The sequence below is a fragment of the Bombina bombina genome, chromosome 5, assembly GCF_027579735.1.
Source record: "Bombina bombina isolate aBomBom1 chromosome 5, aBomBom1.pri, whole genome shotgun sequence".
In the NCBI taxonomy this organism is placed as follows: domain Eukaryota; kingdom Metazoa; phylum Chordata; class Amphibia; order Anura; family Bombinatoridae; genus Bombina; species Bombina bombina.
Window position 1 is genome coordinate 924,853,704 of NC_069503.1, and position 15,531 is coordinate 924,869,234.

A 15,531-nucleotide genomic window follows, 5' to 3' on the forward strand; every position below is an offset into this window, starting at 1 on the left:
GAGTGTTTTTTATTCTTCAGGTAGATCTTTTGCAATGAAATTAAGATTTTCAGATACATAAAAAAAAAAATTGACTTTACCAAATTCACATTTTTGAGTTAATGTCTTGAACAAAATGATGCAGATGAATTTATGCAGATAGAAAGTAATTTAATGCATTTACAATCTCAGCATTAAAACAGATTGTTTCAGTTATTCACTGGCTTTTAGATAATAGCAACATTCTCTAAGGAATTCAATGGAACTTTGTTATAAAATCCTACATATGTTTAATGTTTTATTGGTTGCTATATATTCAGGTAATAACAAAGAAAATATAAAATGTAATACAAACTATTACATTAGATATTTACTTTAAACTTCATGTCATGTTGGCTATGACATGGATAGCTATTACCCTTGCATGTGAGTTTAGGGTAACTGTAATAGATCAGATTCTTATTTTAGCAAGTTATCAGTAAGTATATATAAATGAAGTCTGAAAAGCGTTAACATACACACATACTAGGATTCAGAAACATTTTAACACAATACTTTATTTTAAAGTACAAAGCTATACCTCTTTCACAAACCACTGACAAAATGCAGGTCCGATCCATTCCCTTGCGTGAATACCGCAATCCAACCAGACAGCTCTCTTATAGGATGCGTTCTTTTCACCCAACTACAAAACAAGGTAAAATTATATCATAATATGTAATTCAATGGATATTAAAAAAGGCAACATTGCCCTATTTGGTACCTTGCAGATAATAGCTTTAATAATTTTAGGCAAAATATATTTTTCCAAATAAACAGAAATGTGATTTTAATTCCCTACTTTTCAACCTTTATTTTTTCCACCATTTTCTTATTAACCATAAAGTTATATGCTTGTTATTATTAAGTATACTTAGATCTGTATAAGGCAAAATGTTGTTTGTTCCCTTTTGCATTATTTTGCATGCAGACATGTTTAATTTTGGTTCCAGGTATTGTAAACTTTATATTAGTTTCCAAAATAACATGAAAGACGTAATATACACTCACCGGCCACCTTATTAGGTACACCTGTTCTATTGCTTGGTAACACAAATTGCTAATCAGCAAATCAAATGGCAGCAACCTAAATGCATTTAGGCATCTAGACATAGTGAAGACGACTTGCTGAAGTTCAAACTGAGCATTAGAATGGGGAAGAAAGGGGATTTAAGTGACTTTATACGTACCATGGTTGTTGGTGCCAGACGGGCTGGTCTGAGTATATAAAAAACTGTTGATATACTGGAATTTTCGGGCACAACCATCTCTTGGGTTTACAGAGAATGGTCCGAAAAAGAGAAAATATCCAGTGAGCAGCAGTTGTGTGGATGAAAATGCCTTGTTGATGTCAGAGGAGAATGGGCAGACTGGTGAGATGATAGAAAGGCAACAGTAACTCAAATAACCACTTGTTACAACCAAGGTATGCAGTATACCATCTCTGAACGCACAACACGTCGAACCTTTGAGCAGATGGGCTACAGCAGCAGAAGACCACACCAGGTGCCACTCCTGTCAGCTAAGAACAGGAAACTGAGGCTACAATTCGCACAGGCTCACCAAAATTAGACAATAGAAGATTGGAAAAACGTTGTATGGTCTGATGAGTCTTGATTTCAGCTGCAACATTCAGATGGTAGGGGCAGAATTTGGCATAAACAACATGAAAGCATGAATTCATCCTGCGTTGTATAAATGGTTAAGGCTGGTGGTGGTGGTGTAATGGTGTGGGGGATATTTTCTTGGCACACTTTGGACCCCTTAGTATCAATTGAGCGTCATTTAAACACCACGGTCTAACTGAGTATTGTTGCTGACCATGTCCATCCCTTTATGACTACATTGTACCCCATCTTCTATTGGCTACTTCCAGCATGATAATGCACCATGTCACAAAGCTTAAATTGTCAGGCCACTCTGGCTGTTGCCAGGGACGCGGTGCTTGCTGCTCTGGCCGTTGCCAGGGAAGGGTCGGCTCCAGTATGCGTGCGACGGTGACGTCATCACCGTATGTCTCTTCCCCTATAAAGCCGGTCTTGATCTCCTGTGGCACAAATCCTGTGCCTATGTAAGTTGCTCACTTTCTACCTATCACTGTCCAAGTATAGGTTTTACTTAGTGTGCTCCTGGGTGTTATTATACTTTATGCCGGACTGTTATGCTGTTTCTGAACTCTGCTTGTCTGACCACTCTGCTTGCTCAACCCCTGAACTACTGAATTGCTATACTGTTGCTGAACTCTGCCTGTCTGACCACTCTGCCTGCTTAACCCCTGAATTACTGGATTGCTATATTGATGCTGAACTCTGCCTGTCTGACCACTCTGCCCACTTAACCCCTGAACTACTGGATTGCTATACTGATGCTGAACTTTGCCTGTCTGACCACTTTGCTTGCTCAACCCCTGAACTACTGAATTGCTTTACTGTTGCTGAACTCTGCCTGTCTGACCACTCTGCCTGCTTAATACCTGAACTACTGGTTTGAGATACTGTTGCTGAACTCTGCCTGTCTGACCATCCTAGTGGTTTACCCCTGAACTGTTCCTGTGCTCCAGAATTTCCTTTTGTTGCTGACTCCTGCCTGTCCCTGGTTCTTCTGTTGGTTTACCCCTGAACTGCTATACTGCTGGATTGCCTTCCTGTTACCGCTAAGGACTACCCTGCCTACTGTGAGTACTGCTTACCTCATTTTACAAACTCTCTCTGCTCTGGGATATTTCCTATCATTCCACTTGACACCGGGATAAAAAGACTACTGGCCAAGTTTGGTCTGATAGAGGAATATCCCACGAGCATTACACAAATCATCTCAAACTGGTTTCTTGAACATGACAATGAGTTCCTTGTACTCCAATGGCCTCAAAAGTCACCAGATCTCTTCAAATAGAGCACCTTTGGGATGTGGTGGAATAGGAGATTCACATCATGGATGTGCAGCCGACAAATCTGCAGCAACTGCGTGATGCTATAAGGTCAATATGCAGCAAAATGTCTGAGGAATGTTTCCAACACCTTGTTGAATCTACGCCACAAAGAATTTAGGCAGTTTTGAAGGCAAAAGGGGGTCCAACCCGGTACTAGCAAGGTGTACCTAATAAGTGGCCGGTGAGTGTATATTGTTTGAAATCAGTTATGTATATTTTTCACAGGGGAAAATTAGAATTGGCTGTACCTTTAGCAAAATAACCCAAAATGTAGCATGCAGCATTTTATAAAAATGTAAATATAAAATGAACATAATTCAGCATATTCTCAAACTACTTAACAGACCTTGACACTCAGACAAAAGAGTATAAACATCTCAAGATTTGTTTCCAACTTAGAAAAAAAGCTTGTAAAACCTATAACCTGTTTTCAAATGCTCTTTAGAAACACTTGAGATTGTATTTTCACCTTAAAGGAATAGTCTAGTTAAAATAAAATTTTCATGATTCAGATAGAGCATGCAATTTTAAGCAAATTTCTAATTTACTCCTATTATCAAATTTTCTTCATTCTCTTGGTATCTTTATTTGAATGTAAGCTTGGGAGACATCCCATTTTTGGTTCAGCACCTGGATAGCGCTTGCTGATTGGTGGCTTTATTTAGACACCAATCAGAAAGTACTACCCAGGTGCTGAAGCAAAAATGGGCTGGCTCCTATGCTTACATTCTTGCTTTTTAAAATAGACACCTAGATTACAAGTTTTGTGCTATAGAGGGTGCGAAATGAACGCAACAAAAGTTGCATTACTTCACACTCCATAGCGCTGCCATTACAAGTTTTTGAAAAGCCGCCTTGTGAGTGCTATATGGTGGCTATAAGCGCCATACCGCACAAAATCCAAGTGCTCCTTTGACGTGCTCATGCAAGCTTTCCCCATAGACATCAATGGGGAGAGAGTGTTAGAAAAAACATCTGCGATCGCGGAATGAAAAGCTCCGTAACGCAACCCCATTGATGTCTATGGGGAAAAACAAAATTACGTTTAAACCTAATACCCCAACATAAACCTGAAGTCTAAACACCCCTAATCTGCTGCCCCCGACATCGTAACACCTAAATAAAGTTATTAACCTCCAATCTGCTGCTCCCGACATCACTGCCACTAATAAAATGTATTAACCCCTATTCCGCCACTCCCCGACATCGTTGCCACTATAATAAAGTTATTAACCCCTATACTCCCGCACCCCAACATCGCCCACACTATAATAAAGATATTAACCCCTAAACCTCTGGCCTCCCACATCACTGCCACTAAATAAACCTATTAACCCCTAAACCAACAGCCCCCACATCGCAAAAAACTAAATTAAACTATTAACACCTAAACCTAACAACCCCTAACTTTAAATTAAAATTACAAGATCCCTATCTTAAAATAAATAAAAATGGGGGGTGGAGCTAATGGCCAAGCGCAGCAGACGTGAGATCAGAGAGCTCCTAGGCCTGGATCGCTATAAATAATAATAGTACATTTATCTAAAAATAACAACTTGGCAAAAAAACACCCTGTCAGCTCCTTAAGACAGTGGTACCACCTGTTTGATGTGCCCGATGGGTAACAATTGTCCAGCCTGTATTAGAGATCTAGTGCCCAGACCGCGGTGGTGAACCTGCGCAGCAGGACCGGATCATTGCCAACAACTTTGCTGCTCTGCTGGAACTCCTAAGGGGTCGGGGCTCTGCTCCTGAGTCAGTATGAGACCTCTCGCTGCTAGAATTTACTAGAGAGGTGTATGCGGCAGCCGGTTCCAGTTTGGAGAAGGAGGTCGATTCAGCAGCAAAATTATCACGGCCTGAAGGGATAAGCAAGGTGTCTACTCAACCCCATCTACTGCACCTTATTTGCAAAGCCAGACATCTTTCACATAGGGGATGTTGAAGGATTTAGACCGGACTGGGGATAGCATTTAAAAGCCTAGCGGTGTCTCCCCTCTTTGGTGCAAAACGCCATTTTGCCTTCTTACTACGCAGCACGGTGCTGTGCTTCTGCATTTGGACTAATCATTGACACCTAGATTACGAGTTTTGAGCACTATAGGGAAAGTAAAGAACACCACAAAAGTTGCGTTATTTAATTCCCTATAGCGCTGCCATTACAAGTTTAAAAAAACACTGCTTGTGTGGGTGATATGGAGATTTTAACTCCAAACCGCTCCCAAAAAATGCACTGTGTTTGAGGTGCTTGTGCACGCTTTCCCCATAGACACCAATAGGGAGAGCTGGCAAAAAAAAAGTCTAACACCTGCGATTGCGGAAACAAAAGCTCCGTAACGCAGCCCTTTTGATGTCTATGGGAAAAATAAAAGACATTTTAAACCTAACACCCTAACATAAACCATACGTCTAAACACCCCTAATCTGCTGCCCCTGACATCGCTGATACCTGCCTACAGTTATTAACCCCTAATCTGCCGCTCCCGATATCGCCGACACCTAAATAAAACTATTAACCCCTAAACCTCTGGCCTCCCACTAAATAAAACTATTAACCCCTAAAACGCCAGCCCCCACATCGCAACAATCTAAATTAAACTATTAACCCCTAACGTAACCCTAACACCCCCTAACTTTAACATAATTAAAATAGATCTAAATCAAACTTACAATTATTAACTAAATAATACCTATTAACCCCTAAACCGCCAGCCCCCCATATCGCAATAACCTAAATTAAACTATATTAACCCCTAACCCTAACGTAACCCTAACCCTAACACTTCCTAACTTTAACATAATGAAATTAGATCTAAATTAAAGTTACTATTGTTAACTAAATAATACCTATTTAAAACAAAATACTTACTAATAGTTATATTGTAGCTAGCTTTGGCTTTATTTGTATTTCACAGGTAAGTTTGTATTTATTTTAACTAGGTAGACTAGCTAGTAAATAGTTCTTAACTATTTAATAAATACCTAGTTAAAATAAATACAAACTTACCTGTGAAATAAAACCTAAGCTACCTTACACTAAAACCTAACATTACAAAAAATAAAAAACACTAAAATCACAAAAAATAAAAAAACCTACCATTACAAAAAATAAAAAAAAAACACCATTACAAAAACCAAACAAACAAAATTATCAAAAAAAATCAAGATTATTCCTATTCTAATACCGTTTTAAAAAAAATCCACTCAAAAATAAAAAAGCCTAATCTAGAATAAACTACCAAGGGCCCTTAAAAGGGCCTTTTGGGGGGCCCTTAAAAGGGCCTTTTGTAGGGCATTGCCCTGACATAAACAGCTCTTTTGCTCCAAAAAAATACAAACACCCCCTAACACTATACAACCCCCCACCCCCAAACTACCAAGCACCCTTAAAAGGGCCTTTTGGGGGGCACTTAAAAGAGCCTTTTGTAGGGCATTGCCCTGAGATAAACAGCTCTTTTGCTAAAAAAAACACCTCATACATTACACAAATTAACAAACAAATTATCAAAAATAAAAAATAAAAATATTCCTATTCTAATACCCCTTAAAAAAACACCCCAAAATAAAAAACCTAATCAAGAATAAAATACCAATGGCCCTTAAAAGGGCCTTTTGTAGGGCATTGCCCTAAAGATATCAGCTCTTTTATTGAAAACAAAATTACAAAGACCCACTAACATTACAAACACCCACCCCCCCAAACCCACAAAATAAAAAAAAAAACTATCTAAAAAACCTAAGCTACCCATTGCCCTGAAAAGGGCATTTGTTTGGGCATTGTCCTTAAAAGGGCATTTAGCTCTTTTGCTGCCCAGACCATAAACTAAACGATAATACCCACCCAATAAACTCTTAAAAAGTCTAACACTAACCCCCTGAAGATCCACTTACAGTTTTTGAAGTTCCGCTTGAATTATCTTCATCCCAGTGAAGTTTTCATCCAGGCGGCCTCTTCAATCTTCATCCAGGCAGCATCTTCTATCTTGATCCCGGAGGTGTGGAGCGGGTCCATTCTGAAGACATCCGGCACAGAGCATCCTCTTCATACGTTATCCACTGTACACTGAATCTTCAATGCAAGGGACGCAATTCAATATGGCGTCCTTTGCATTCCTATTGACTGAAAATTTTCAATCAGCCAATAGGAATTAGGGCTGTCAGGGTATCTGTGAATGTCAGTAGACAATATATATATGTATAATCAGATAAAATAAATATGCAATCTATCAAATATTAAGTTTGAGCATGCTCATTTTATCGCTGAATACATTCTGTGTATTGCAAATCTGAGGTCAGACATGAAATGCCTTTTCCTTATTACAGAATATTTGAGAACAAAGGAATTGTTTCAAAGATTCCCTATCAGTCCCCCCTCTCTACCTTATACATCTAAAGGTTTCAAAAGAAAACATTTGTCTCATTAGTTCAGCACAGACCCCTGGGGTGATGTAGACAATATTCTGTGTTTTGGTGGAAGATATGCTCAGAAGCCCAGGAAGATAGTAATTAGCACAAACCTGTTAATTGCCCCTGAACCAACTAAATACACATCAAGCTAACTAAGCAGAAACACATGTTGCATTGTAACTTTAAAATTAATTTTTAAAATACAACTTGTGTTTAAATTTCAAGTAAAATATACCTCAATATTGTATAAAAATGTGTATTCGTGTATCTAAGAAAAAAATGCCTAACAGTAACATGTTAAATAAATATCTACTATATAGAATAATAACTGCATTAGTATATATAAATGTTTAAGTTATTTCAAAATAAATACATTTTTCTTTGTTTTCCAGAAATCTAGTGAACATTACAAGGAAGAACTAATGTGAAGATGAGATTTCTAAATAAGATGCTATGAGTTGACATATAGATGCATCATAGATTTTGTGCCCATGTCTTAAACACTGTTGAGACATATATTAATAAATAACTATAATACACATGTATATCTATGTAAGATGTAACTAGGAAATGAAATATGTACTAGTATATCAAATGATCTGAGATACAGAATAAGTCAGATAGACAAATATATTTAATTGATTGATACTACTAGTCCTTCATAAAAATGCAACTTTTAAGGCATCTTCTAAAATATGATAAGTAATGTACTCATGCTTCATATTAAAATAATCAGAGAAAATGGCTTATATATTACCATATGTACTGAACACATAGTTTATTGATATCAGAAAATAGTGAGTATATTAAATATACAATTAAATTATATAGTTTACTGTTAGCAGTATTAAAAATGAAACTGCATTTCTGGTTAACTACCACACCCTAGTGGATTAAAACTGGTATGACAGCCAAACAAATTGACTGTTTTAAACCTATGTTCCCAGTAGGCCAATCAAATGTTTCAGCTTGAAGGGCCAATTACAGACAAGCTTCCGTGGTGCGCATCCCAATTTCACAGATGATTAGAATAAAAAGGGGTGGGCTATATCAGGGGATATAGCCTCATGCAAGAGAAAAGAAAGGGGACTTGGCTGCTGAATTTTGACCGTCAAACTGTTGCCTTGTTATCCAGTCTCTATAAAGCAAATCTGGGCCTAACTTTCATCCATCTTGCAAAAATACCTCTTTTAATTTATGAGGTGAAATTGGACTTATTGGAGAAAGCTGAGATACTCAATTGGTTGATGTGGTGATGTATGACTGTTCTATATATTTAATATTTTAATCAAAGGTATTTGGTAACTACAACTAGGTTGCAGTTAGTAATTTTAAAAGGGCACAATTTGTATTTTAAGCTCATGTTCATAGTCTTATGTAGTTTAACTAGTCATATTTAGTGCTAAGTAATTTATATTTGCAACTATATACATTTTAGAACTTGTCTTAATTGTAGCTAAATAAAAGTTTATTTATGCTCAGATAAATTGGCATAGAAATTGGCTGTTAAAGCATCTTGTTATATTGTTTAACTAAGCACTGTTAAAGTTAGAGATCCATACTCTGGTATTTCATTGTGGTATTTTAATGTAATTCATTGTGAATAAGGTAAATTGTAAAGGTATATCTTCATGATCTTTGTATAGAATATTTTAACAGCATAAGTGTGTATCATTTGATTCATAATCTGGTTTCTATAAATATAATTCAATGTGTTTATAAATATTAACTAATATTAAGGAAATTAGGAATAATTATTAATTTCAAATGTTTTGTATATACATTTTTATTGGGGGTTTGTTTTAAAGAATAATAATAATAAATAAATTGTATTATAACCCTGCTATATACTGACATATTATTTGGAGGCACTGCAGTAGATATTATTAAATTTATCACAGTGATATAATATATTTGTAGTAAATAGAGATTATAAAAAAATATATATTAAAAAATTTTTGTTTAAAAATTGATTACAATTTTTTTTTTTTAAATTCATATTTCAAAATTATTATTAATACTATTGAATAATTCTTTTTTTCCTTCTTGTTGGTCAAAATTGTATTAGCGTTTTAATTTAACCAAATACTAAGCCAATATAATAATGTCTGCTACTAGAAGTGAATCAATTGACTCTATACATAGTGTTGAAATATGTTCCCCAAAATTGCCCATTAGTCAGGCATTAATGCTTAAAACAGAAGCCATTATTCACCTTAAAAGAAGATTAAGTATTAAGGGAGAATTAGGCGCTTACATTAAGATGCTGAAGACTAAGGCCAAAATTATTGCAAATAATATATGGTGTGGCGAAAATTAAATATTTTAAGGGCTGTTAAAATTGGGCCAACCTCAAAAGCAGATAAAACACAACTAAATAATTTTCAAAACTTGGGGTCTGCTCCTCTATGTGAACTTTGAAATGGACAATACAATTACAAAATTCCCAATTGGAGCAACTGAGGGGTGAAAATTAAGGTTAGATGAGGAAGATGCAGAACGAGTCCAGGATAAAATTGATGAGTTTGCCCAAAACATGGCCACCTTACAAAAATATAACGAGTTTAGTTGCTCAGATTGAAGATTTGCATAAGCAACCTGCACAAAGCCAAAGAGAGTTAAGTGGTTTAAAAAGCCTGTATCTTCATAATGAAAACCCCTCTATTAGCAATGAGGATAATGCAGATAATTCTAAATCCCTTAAAGAATACATCAGAAATGAACTGCAGACATTTAGGAAAGAATTTAAACAAAGGACCACTATTGGGTCAGAAATACACTTCCCAAATAGACAGTCACCTCATGTTATAAATTCAGGGATCTGCTATACCTCAGAGGAGGGGGAGGAAAGCTCTAGTAGTGAGTCAGAGGGCGGAGCTAGCTACAAAAGTAGCCCACATAGTACTAATGTACGTAGGGGGTCTCCCTATAGTAAATATAGGGCAGATAGGGGGCACTCCAGCCCCAAAAATAAGGTCCCTAGGAAAGCCCAAGATACGTCTAATAAGGTATATGACACCCCTAAAATAATTACTTTTTTAAAGGATGCAGTACCTACATTTTCCAAAAACAGAACCACTTCTATAATTGACCACTTAGAGACCTATGAAAATGCTTTATCCATAATGAATGTTACTAGTGAGCAGTAAAAAATTGAATTTCTGCCTTGGGTATTTGAGGGTAAACATCACAAATTCTTTGCTTCACTCAAGGATATGAATAATTATTCCTTGAATGAAACAAAAAAATCAGCGCAGAAAAGAATTTTGGAAATATTGCACTAAAACTGCTGCGGAAATAGCTGAATACGGTTTTAAATGTGGCGTGAATCAAAGCCCTATAGAATTCCTTTCTGTACTGAAAAGTGCGTACAGTATTGGCCGAAGACTAACCCATATTTGAAAGCTCAGAATTTGTAAATTTATTTTTCGAAGCATTGCCCGCGCACATAAAAATTAATTTAGCTAGAGATTTTGATGAGCACTGCTCATTGGACGGGCTGATCAAAGAGAGTACAAAGTTATACTCTATTCAGCAGTCTGATGAACAGGGGGTTAAAAAGGAACCAAGGTCCAGCCCCAAAATTGTGGCAGAAAATAGGGTGTCACCTAGCTAAAAAGAAAACCTATGCGGAAGTGGCCAGAGAAAACAGGTCTTCCCCACAAAGTTTTAATTCTGCCCCTCCCTCATCACGGGCTGGGGTGCAGAGAGAATATACTCAAAAAATGGGGGGCATACCCAAACAAATAGCTATCCCCAAAGAGATGAAAACCCACAAGGTTATCGGTATCCACCAACAAAAAAAATAACAAAAATACTCTTAGGGTAACCAGACACCCCAAGTAAATAGTGATCCCCAAGACATTAACGCTGAACAAGTTGAACCCCAAAGACAACCACGTCAAAATAGGAATAATAGCTATGATTCTGAGGGATCCCAAGGATACAGGAATCAATACCCTGGGATATCAAAAAATCGGTCCATGGGTAAAAATGGCTTGTCCGTTCAAATGGGCCAACTCAGTACGCAAATAAGTCAATTACATACACTATTTACTAATATGAGTCAAGATTTGATGGGTCAGAACCCTAACAATCCATTTTTAGGGGTACAGTCAGTGACCAGCAGTGGGCCACAGTCACAGTCATAAATACTGCAGTATTACCTGAGAGAGAGGGGAGAGATATACCAAATCAAATGATAAATGTCAATAATTGTACTAATCATATTCTCTCCCTACAGACCAGAGACGGACAATTTAGCTGTGATGACGAGCAACCTCAGCCTGGAAGCTCTAACAAATCTCTTCATTTGCAGTTTTCTTATAACCTTATTCCCACAGATGCAGTACACAGGAACCCTGTCGACCCTATTATAGAGAAAGAGACTGGTGAGAATAAAAATTCTCCTGCATCAGGTAACATGGCGAATCCAGGTAACTCGTGGCGAAGCCCACAGATGTGTAATCATGCCAATTTTTTAAGTGTGAAATGGTAGAAACTGCAGGGAGATATTATGTATTAGCTGAGCTCCAGGATTCAGTTGCTAACCCTATCATGGTATTAATTGATACTGGATCTCAGGCAACTATTTTATCCCACAGGCACTGCAACTATTTTATCCCACAGGCACTACACACAGCTAAATGAGCTAACACCCCACCAACCTAAGATAAAAGAATTTGATGGTTCACTAAAAGGTGTTGGGGGTGACTCTCTCAAAGTCTACGGTATGGCATGGTTAAAACTAAGGCTGGGGAACAGGGTAATAAGACACCCTTTCATTATAGTGGATCTGCCAACTGATCGTTTGATAATTGGTAGTGATCTCCTGAAGCGATTAAGCACCATAATTGATTGCATAAATAATGTAATTTGGTCACAAGTAAAAAGGCCTATTAATTATGAGTGGTCTGGTATATCTCCTTTAAGTGGCTCTGATGGTAATACTTTTAAAATTTCGCCTGGAAAGATCTAAATCCTCTGAAGGGGGAGATCATTCGAAATTCCTCGCAGAAATTGCGAAAGTTAAGGATGATCTATTTATCCCTATGCAAGTACATGACCTTGGGAAAACCAAGTATGCCAAATTGAGCTTAAAACAGGAAGCTAGCTATATAAGCGAAGGCTTATTAGCGCAGATAGCTGAACCTAAGGTGATTAAATATCTTTCTCCCCAAGACCACTGTGTCCATGGCCTGGATGACAGGTCTGAAAGTTATAACATCACAGCTAAATGAGCAGGTTAAAGGGGGACCCTGAAATATTTCAGGATGAAAATGCTGCCCGAAAATCAAACCAGCAAATGCCATATGCTGTGAATATGCAGGTGTCTAATCCCTGCTGGGGCTGATAAATGCCTTTTACCCTTACAGGCCAAAAGAGGTCAGCAATTAAAAACTTCTGAACAACTAATATGCCTCTCCCATAGAATGCAAAATCTGGGTATAACAATGACCCATACTCCTATGGTAAATGTTGGCACTATTCCAATACATGTTATTATGTATAACATGACCCCACAGGATATAACCTTATCCAAGGGAACTACCATAGGATATGCGTTGGAATCAAGTTATTACACTTTTGGATTCCAAAATAATATAATTGGGTTAATACCTGAAGGATACTTAACTGAAGAATAATTAATAGAACAATCCTTTGCATCTATGCCAGAGGGATCGTTTACAATTCAGTCTATTTATCCCTTCAGTTCAGAGGAAGGCATCTGTAAAATTGAAGAAGCCTCCCTAGTATTTGATCAGCTGATCAAAGAGCAAGAATACCCCATTCCCCAAAATCATGGGGGCCATGTAAATTATAATCAAGGGGATCTCACCACTAGGTTGGAAGAAGCCTATGAGATAGGACAGCCTGAAATTTTTCCAGGATTTCAGCAAATAGTCGAAGAGCAAGTGTCTTTAGCTAATGGCTGTTCCAGTGATGATGAACGCCGACAGCTACAAGAACTCCTGATGGAGTACAAGGATATTTTTGCTATGGATTCTTATAACTGTGGGACTACAGACTTGCACATTGCAAGAATCCAAACAGATCCCAATGCACCACCTGTCTTTGTTAAACAATACAGACTTCCTTTAGCCTCATATGATTCTCTTGCAGAAATCATAAGGAACTTGGAAAAAAGAGGTATTATCAGACAGGTGCATAGCTCTTATAACAATCCTATTCTAGGTGTACTTAAGCCCAATGGACAATGGCGTTTGTATGCTGACTTAAGACAGCTAAACAAGCGAGTGTACATGTCTGGCTGACTTGTGCCATACATTGACCAGTGCCTAGCACAGATGCAGGGATCCAAAATATTCACTGCCATTGATTGTGAACAGGGATATTGGACCATAAAGGTACATGAGGAGGACCAGTATAAACTTGCATTCTCGTTCCAAAAGGTCCAGTATGCTTTCCAAAGGCTCCAGTTTGGATACATAAATTCAGGACATGAATTTGCTGTATTTATGTATAAGGCTATGCCTGATGCACTGGAAAGGGGGACCTTATCTTATGTTGATGATGTTTTTATCAAAAGCACAGACTTTGAAAAACACATCACAGAACTTAAACACGTCCTCATCCAACTTAAAAGGGCAGGTGTCAAATTATCCCTACAAAAAGCTCAATGGTGCCGCACTCATGTAAACTTCTTGGGACATGAGGTTACTTCTGAAGGATTAAATCCTCAGAAGGAAAAAGTGGAAGCTATAACAAATTCTAAGAACCCAACTAACTTAAAGGAATTAGGATCATTCCTGGGTATGACAAATTATTCTCGCAAATTTATTGATAATTATGCAGAATTAGCTAAACCACTGCTACTTCTTCTAAAGAAGGATGTGAAATGGCACTGGAGTGAGGCTCAAGAGACAGCCATCAAGGAGCTGAAGAGAAAACTCACTCAAGCACCTTGCTTAGCGTACCCTGAAGGTGGTAAACCTTTCTACTTAGAAACAGGTTACACAGGTATAAGCATGAGTGCTGTTTTATACCAAAAGCATGATAATTTAAGCAAAGTCATTGCTTATGCGAGCAAAACTCTATCCCCAGTAGAAATAAAATTTAGCAATTGCGAAAAAGCCCTCTTATATACTGTATGGGTTCTACAAAATTTCCGCAGCTATATACAGGGCGAGAAAATTATTGTAGAAACGGCCCACCATCCTTTGCTATATCTGCATATATCTAATAGCCGCATAACAGCGTGGACTCTTTCCTTACAAGGCTGGGCTTTAGAAATTCGCTATAAGCAAAACAAAAAGAATCCAGTCGCACAGGGGCTTGCTGAGCTCCACAACTGTACTGCTAAGGATAATGGGGAAGAATTATTAGAAGATGATTTCCTGGAGGAACAATTGCTTTCCCCATATAAAATATACAATGAGGACCACTGTCAAACATTACTTTGGGTATATGTTGATGGTTGTTCTTACAATGCCACTATTGAAAATGAGCGCAGATTAATCACCGGCATTGGTATAACTTGGGCAAATGGATTCCCAGATATTTCTGTAGGTTTCAACATTGGACCAAGATCCAGTCAAGTTGCAGAACTCACTGTTGTTCTAAAAACCATTGAAATGGCTATTGAACAAGGTATTCATGAATTTGTGATCATTACTGACAGTTTTGTTGAATACCTGCCAACTTGGAAAAGAAATGGCATGCAGAAAACTAACAACAAACCAGTCAAACATGGCAAGTTGTTCTGCGAGATTGATAATCTAGTGGTATCCAATGGGTTAACCATACACTGGAAAAAGACCAAGGGTCATTCCAGGGTTCTAGGTCCTGATAAGGAAGGCAATGATCTTGCGGATTCATTAGCCAAACAAGGAGCCATAAATGGAGAACTCCTTAATATCGACTACTTAATGGGTGCAATTCAGGTAGAAGCCATTACCAGAAACCAGGCTAAACAACAAAGTGAGCCTAACCTAGTGCAATAGAGTAAGGATTCTCCTAGTGAGGACCTGATCACTAGTTAAAAAAGAAGACCCCATTGTAGGCATCTTATATAAACACATAGAAGATCCTGAAAGCAACCCCATCTCAAAAGAGGACGGTATTGGCAACGAAGATCTTAGAATCTTAATGAAATCCAAATCACAATTCAAGTTACAGGATGGTGTGTTAATTAGAACCTCCAAAACTGGCATCCA

General features: G+C 37.6%; 1 protein-coding gene across 1 annotated transcript in view; it reads right to left on the minus strand.

Annotated features, from left to right (window-relative positions):
- Nucleotides 1-15,531, minus strand: part of CPA6 (carboxypeptidase A6) — a 386,652-nt gene that overhangs the window by 87,990 nt on the left and 283,131 nt on the right. Inside the window, exon 6 of the mRNA XM_053715100.1 lies at nucleotides 560-664. Within this exon, the coding sequence (XP_053571075.1) occupies nucleotides 560-664 (105 nt within the window). The remainder of the gene's footprint in view (nucleotides 1-559; nucleotides 665-15,531) is intronic.